Source organism: Cucurbita moschata, unplaced genomic scaffold, assembly GCF_002738365.1.
Source record: "Cucurbita moschata cultivar Rifu unplaced genomic scaffold, Cmos_1.0 Cmo_Scf00025, whole genome shotgun sequence".
Lineage (NCBI taxonomy): Eukaryota > Viridiplantae > Streptophyta > Magnoliopsida > Cucurbitales > Cucurbitaceae > Cucurbita > Cucurbita moschata.
The window spans coordinates 1025412-1033111 of record NW_019268541.1 but is presented as its reverse complement, the minus strand read 5'-3'; the positions used below and the strand labels follow the sequence as shown (position 1 = coordinate 1033111).

General features: G+C 35.8%; 1 protein-coding gene across 1 annotated transcript; it reads left to right on the top strand.

Moving 5' to 3' along the window:
* Nucleotides 1–5597: 5597 nt before the first annotated feature.
* On the top strand, nt 5598–7700 carry LOC111461626 (cytokinin dehydrogenase 3-like). Its single transcript, XM_023105225.1, has 5 exons — nt 5598–6233; nt 6444–6571; nt 6658–6933; nt 7019–7287; nt 7373–7700. The coding sequence occupies exons 1-5, from the start codon at nt 5639–5641 to the stop codon at nt 7662–7664; spliced, it is 1560 nt and encodes a 519-aa protein (XP_022960993.1). The 5' UTR covers nt 5598–5638; the 3' UTR covers nt 7665–7700.

Here is a 7700-nt window from a genome sequence, read left to right as displayed (position 1 = left end):
GCAAGAAATAGGTCAATTCAACATCTTTTACTCAATTTCTCGTGGGTCAGATTCTGATTGTTACGATGATGTTACTTATCAGTTCATAGCATTTGTGTCAAAATTTGATCCATCATTCCATTTTTTTCTCACAAGATTCAACGTTTGATCACTGAATTAGTCTCTTGATTCGATTAATAGTTCCTACAAATCTAAACCCGTAATTAATAAACAATGAATTATATTAAACACGATCAAATTTAAGACATTCCGACTTCACGTGATACTCAAAGATGACAAGAAATTAAAAGCATGGTGAGAATTTGGGAGGTAGGTAGGACAGTACTTGAGTTTGCAGCCAGCCCTGCTTTATGCTACTAATGTTGTGATATCATCACCATCCATCAACATCAAAACAAACAAAGAGGGACCCATGAACCAAACCCTAATTTTGTTTAATCCTCGAACTTCGATTAGGTTTATAATTCAACTAAACTTGTCGTGTAGGTCAAGTTGAGTTCATCGATTTTTCCATATAGTTGGGCAACAATTTTTTTTTTTGAAAAAAAGAGAAAAATTAGCCTTTTTCCTTTCTTTTGATACGTCCTATCAAACCCAATATTGGAAAGTACTTTATGCACCGTCCTTCTTTCAAATTCAACCGTCGTATTTCGTCATCATCTCTCCAAATCTTCTATCTTCTACACTCAAAATATCTCTATCACATCTCTCGATCTCTTCTTCTTCTTATTCTATTCGAGTCAATAGTTGTAATAGACCACCCCTCCCACTAGTAGACACTGTCTGCTTTGGCTCGTTACGTATAGTCGTCAACCTCACAGTTTAAAAATGCATCTATTAGGGAGAAGTTTCTATGCCCTTATAAGAAATGCTTTGTTCTCCTCTCCTATCGATGTGAGATCTCACAATCCACTCCCTTGTTGGCACACCACCTGGTGTCTGGTTCTGATACCATTTGTAATAACTCAAGCCCACCAATAACAGATATTGTCCGCTTTAGCCTATTACATATTGTCGTTAGCTTCACGGTTTTAAAACGCTTTGACCCATTACATATTTTGTTTTCCTCTCCAACCGATGTGGGATCTCACAAAAGTCTAGTCCAAATCTACGAACTGGGTTATCTCAATTGCATCAAAACACGAAACCCTTATATCTTTTCAACTAATCTCGTAAGATCTGGATGGACGAAGGAGCGTTTTTTCGAAGGAGTGAGATTTTGGTGTGTTGAAAATAGAAGAAAGTAGGGAGGGGAAACTATATGGTTGGTGTGTTTTTTGTCTTTATAAATCTCTGATTTTGAAGACCCCCATTGTACAGACAATGCCCTCAAAAGTAACCCAACTTGGTGTCATCACTTTCCTTCTTCCACCAAATGCTTAATAAAATTTAATTAATATGTTTGAATTAATAATATTTGATAGTATAAATTTTATTTTTTCTTTTATTTTCTCCATTAATCTATATAATTTATTTTTATTAATTTATAAAAAGTGGAATAATTTCATAATCGTGGGAATGAATAGTATAAAAATTAAATGTGTGCCGAAAAAGCGGTTGGAATGGAACAACTCAATAAAAGCATAACTATAAAGTTCGATGGTCCTCTCTTTTCTATCGTTGTCCACACAAGGATTTCGAGAACGTTGACATTAAAATGATTTAATGTCGGGAGTGACCTAAAACTATCGCTAGTAGGTATTCTATACTTTTGTCCGTTACGTATCGTCGTCAGTCTCATGATTTTTAAAACGTGCTTACTAGAGAGGTTTCCACGACCTAAAAGCACCGATATTGTCCGCGTGTGTCCGTTACGTATCATCGCTAGTCTCATGGTTTTTAAAACGCGTCTATTCGGGAGAGGTTTCACGGATTTATAAGAAATGCTTTGTTTGCCTATTACATACCATTGTCAGTCTCACGATTTTTAAAACGCGTCTATTAGAGAAAAGTTTTTATGCCTTTAGATCTTATAAGGAATGTTTTGTTCCCCTCTCTAACCGATATGGGATCTCACAATCCACTCTCATTGGCGCTAGCGTCCTTACTGGCACACCTGCTCGGTGTCTTGCTCTTCTGATACCATTTGTAACAGTTCAAACCCACTATTAGCAGATATTGTCCGTCCGCTTTGTCGCTTTACGTATCGCTATCAGCCGCATAATTTTTAAAACGCATCTAACAGACTTCTACATCCTTATAAAAAACGTTTTGTTCCCCTCTCCAGCTGACATGAAATCTCACGATTTTTGTCAAATATTCTAATAGATTTCTATTCTAGCGGTAGTTTTGAAACGTTTATAAAAAGTAAAAAGTAAAAATATTATTATTATTATTATAATATATGTTATATTAAGTTTTGGAAAGAAAATAAAAAGAGTGACGTATTATTCAATATATATGATATATTCTCATATATATTTTTTGGTATGTCCAATAATTGGAAGGCTTGCTTTCCTCGTGCGTGGTGCAATACCAAAATTATTACTACCTATGCCCAAAATTAAATCTCAACCGTTCATCTCATCCATGATAATGAAATAATTAATATGCGTTTTCTTAACCATTATATCCTTGCAATCACTTAGGTAGTCTCAGTGAAGTCCTATACTCTTCATTTACTCGAGCATCACATATCCACCAGCTTCCACTTTGGCACACCCCCGAATCACATCTTACTACGAGGGCTTCCACTCCGATAAGATCTGTAACGTCCCATGAAGTATCGAATTTAAATTTCGAACCTTGAGTATCATACACTGATCAATTACAAAGAACAAGAGAATGCATAGGAGGTTCTTGTGTTCGGTAACATTGATATAATTGACAAAAAGTTGGGAATAGGTAGTACATATCATTCAACGCATTTGAGAACTCGAAAGCAAGATAAGGATGTGTCGTGACATTCGATATTGGGTAGCTTAAATTCCAAATATAATATGATAGTAAGGGAAGGAAGGAACAATAATAGAGCATATATTATTATATTCATTACATGAATACATTATACACTTAAAAACTATATATTATACACATAATTTGAAGGACCACGTGATATCATTTTTTTGGTGGGTTGGATCCCCATAAAGATTTGGGAGTATCTTTACATATTTAGTCCCCCCCATGACGTCTATGCTTAAGCTTTTCTTTTGCCCCCCTCTTCTCTCTCCATGCGAGAGGAAAAGAGAGGGGGGGGAAGCCTTCTCTTGAGTACAATTTCCTTTCCCTTTCATTGCCCACACAACCAAACTATCACTATTCATGCATATGCCAAAAACATACCTTTTACTTTACTTGTTTTCGGATATCGATGGAGATGTAACGAGGTCGATTAAACCGATTAAGAGGGCAAATAGTAACTGATTCAGTTTGTATTAGTCGAGATTCGTGAATCTGGAAGTGTGGCACTCGAGTAAAAACGGAGTACGTGAATGGGTCGAGAGCATATCCGAATGAAAGTGATCATGGGGATAGGAAGACGACTAAGAAAAACTTACTATCTATATGTGAGATCTCATATTGATTGGAGAGGGGAACGAGTGCTAACGAGGACACTGGGCCCAGAGAGAGGTGGATTGTGAGATCTCGGTTGGAGAGAGGATGAAACATTCTTTATAAGGGTGTGAAAACCTCTCCTTACGGTGGGCTTGGGCAGTTAAACAGTGCACTTTCATATTTTGGTGGCTCAATCATGAGAACTTCAAAGTTAGCATGATTTTTTTGTAGCATTCGTATGAGTGAAGACAAAACATGCCGAAGGAATTAATGTTGGTCTCTATGAAGATAATCTTCATCGGAGAATGTCAGGGCAATCAAGTACCCGATTAGCTCCCTAAAGCAATCATCCAATAACAACATCTCGACATTATTCGATGACATGGCATGTGGAAAAAAAACATAATACCCAAAAGAAAATATTAAATATTTTTAGTTCATGCAAAAAAAAAAAAAAAAGCTTTTAAATGATTTATAGTACTAAATAATAATAATAATTAGTAAAGATGGTTGATAATTGTTGATTATGTTGCAATTCCGACAGCATGGGACTGACAGCCCCGATTTGTCCCCATTATAAAAATAATATTAATTCTACACCAAATAAAATAATAATAATAATAATAATAATAAGTAGGTTATTTATTTATTAATGTATTTTTTAATGGAAAACCATTGTGTCGTAACCCATAAAAAATTAATTATTTAGTCCCATTTTAGCCCCCTAAAGATCCAACAATTCGCAATAATATTCTAAATGTCTCTCCCTTTTATTGCATTATTCGCATCCATAATATTATAATATATTCTTTTTTTATTTACTATTATAATATAATTTTTTTATATAAAATAATTTATTGACGCTTATAAATTTCTTAAAAAAAAAACGTTGAAATTGGTTGTAATTTAGATTGACCAAACTCCACTAACGTTGACCGAGTCAACAAATTCAACGGTCGTGATTTGCTAAAGTGGCACACGTAATGGCGCTTGGATTTTCACCCACGTTCTCCTTCCACGTGCATATATATCATTAATCCAAAAAAATATTTCTAATTTTTATAATAATTTAAAAGTATGTTCGGGTTGTAACCCTATTTTTACAGTGGCAAGTTGACTCGAAAAAAATGTCAACTCGCAACTTGAATTTTCAATTTTTTAGAAAATTCAATTTGATTGGATTGGATCGTCAAAGTTGGTAGGATAATTGAACATCTTTAATAATTTTAAGATTTTGAAAAAAAAAATTAAAATAATACAACACCCAAATTCCATTCATATGGGTTGTCGTTTTTCTCAATCAGGATTTTATCCGATTTCATTAAAAAATATACATTTCTTTCATACGCTTTGATTGCCCATATTTTATAATTACTCTTTTAGGGAAAAAAAAACGAATCTAGAGCGACGTGGCGTTTAGTAAAAAAGATATTCTTTTTTTCTCAAAAATCTTTCCAATAAAAAAGAAAAAATAAATGTTATGGAAATATATCCACAAATATAACTATTAAATCATATTGATTTTATTCTATGGTCTGAATATTAATACCTACCTAGATGCATAATTTATTCACATATTAATATCTACTTTAATTTTGCAACAATTGCTACCTATATCTGTAGGTATAAATTTTTTTTTTCAAATAATAATACTTTTCTATTCACATCAGTCAATAAAAGCTCCTACTTTAATTAATGACGATATATTTTCAAAATAATTTTAGCTACACGCAAAGTCAATGCAAACTCCCATCTAAAAAACGTACGTTTAATATTTTTTCATATTTGAGTTCGTCAATTGCAGACAGCAATACATAAAACTATATGTATATATATTTATTTACGTGGAGAAACTAGATTATAATATTAAAATTTAAATTATTATATTATAAAAATACCTATAAAAATAAAAAATAAATTTTGTGGGGATGAAAATTGAAATAGGAGTCCGGGAACGGGAGAAGAGAACACGTGGACATTTCTAAGGAGTGGAAGACAATAATGAAATAAAAAGAAATTAAATAATAATAAAAATATGATTTGTCGGGTACTCAAAATTTTGGCTATAAATACATGGGTCTGCTCATCCTTTCTCTCGCCAACTCAATTATAATTCTTCTCTCTCTTCTTTCTCTCTCTTAAAATGGCTATCAACTTTTCCATTCCAGCTTATTTCGGATACATGCTTTCCATAACCCGTCTCAAGTCCTTCATACCCAAATCCCTTTTCCCCGACGACGATATCACCGCCGTCGCCACCAATCTCCGCCACGACTCCGCCTCTCTCAATTCCGCCGCTACTGATTTCGGCCACATGGTCACTGACCCACCGGCGGCCGTTCTCTTCCCATCCTCTATAAACGACATAATCAGTTTAATCAAACTCGCCAACTCCCGTCCCGTTCCTTTCAACATCGCCGCTAAGGGTTGCGGCCACTCTGTTCGCGGCCAGGCAATGGCGCGAAATGGCGTTGTTGTCGAGATGGCTTCGTTGAATGATCCCACCAGAATTTCTGTCTCCGGTAACGCCTCCGACGGTTTCTTTGCCGATGTTGGTGGTGAACAGATGTGGATTGATGTGCTTAATGCCACTCTTAAGCATGGACTTGCACCCACGTCGTGGACGGATTATCTCTACCTCACCGTGGGCGGGACCTTGTCGAACGCCGGCATTAGCGGCCAGACGTTCCGATACGGCCCGCAGATTACCAACGTCGTCGAACTCGACGTCATTACAGGTATTTTGTCTGTTATTAGATATTGACTACTTTAGCTCACAATGTTCTCAGTTTTACTGGGACCCACATCTTTGCTAGCATCCTGTTTGGTGACTAGCTTTGGTATCATTAGATATTATTCTCTTTAGTCCCTCTCGGACGTTATATATATATATATATATATATATATATTAAAAAATGAGAGATATTATATGTTTGTGTGTATCGTAGGGAAAGGAGATCTTGTAAGCTGTTCAGCAGAAAGGAACTGGGAACTCTTCCATTCAGTCCTGGGTGGTTTAGGCCAATTTGGAATCATTGTTCGGGCTAGGATTCCCTTATTCCCAGCTCCAAACAGGGTACAATGTTGTATTGACCCACCACAAAAATAAATTTTTTAAAAATAAAAATAAAATAATTAATTATTTATTGGTCTGGGTGTTAGGTTAAGTGGGTTAGAATGCTGTACACCAATTTCAGTGAGTTCGCTGCAGATCAAGAACGATTGATCTCAATCAATGGAAGCAAACAAAACGGTGCGTTGGACTACTTGGAGGGTTTACTTCTAATGCATGACGGTCCCCCAGACAATTGGAGATCCTCTTTTTTCCCTCCCTCTCATCACTCCACAATCATCTCTTTAGTTAACCAACACTCCATCATATACTGTCTAGAAGTTGCTAAATATTACGATCATACCTCTCGACACACCCTCGACAAGGTACGATCCCGATCCCGATCCCGATCATGTCCCCTATTTTTAACCTAACCCCATTTTCGATAACCCATTTCGTGTCTTTTTGTAGGAACTCGATGATTCGTTAAACGGGTTACGCTTCTTATCTGGATATAAGTTCGAGAAAGATGTATCGTACGTTGAATTCCTTAATAGGGTTCGAAGCGGAGAGTTGAGCCTGAAGTCACAAGGGTTATGGGATGTTCCTCATCCATGGCTAAATCTCTTCGTTCCGAAATCCCGTATTGCCGAATTCAACTCCGGGGTTTTTAAGGATATCGTTCTCAAACGGAAAATGAACAACGGGCCGATACTCGTGTACCCGATGAATAGGAGCAAGTAATTATTTTTTTTTTTTTGGGTTTTGAATATAGAAATGTAGGGCGTGGATTAAATTTAAAAAGTGACGTGGATTAATGAACAGGTGGGATGATAGAATGACAGCGGTTATACCCGATGAAGAGGTTTTTTACACGATAGGGTTCTTGAATTCAAGTGGATTTGATGATTGGGAAGCCATGGATGAGGTGAACAAGGAGATATTAAGGTTCTGCAACAGTGTGGATATGAAGATCAAGCAGTATCTTCCTCATTACAGAACACAAGCCGATTGGGCGAATCATTTCGGACACAAATGGAAAAGGATTCAAGACACCAAAAAACAATTTGATCCCAACATGATTTTGTCTCCTGGACACAAAATTTTCAATTCTTAATCTTTTATAATAATAATAAATTATTATTATTATTAT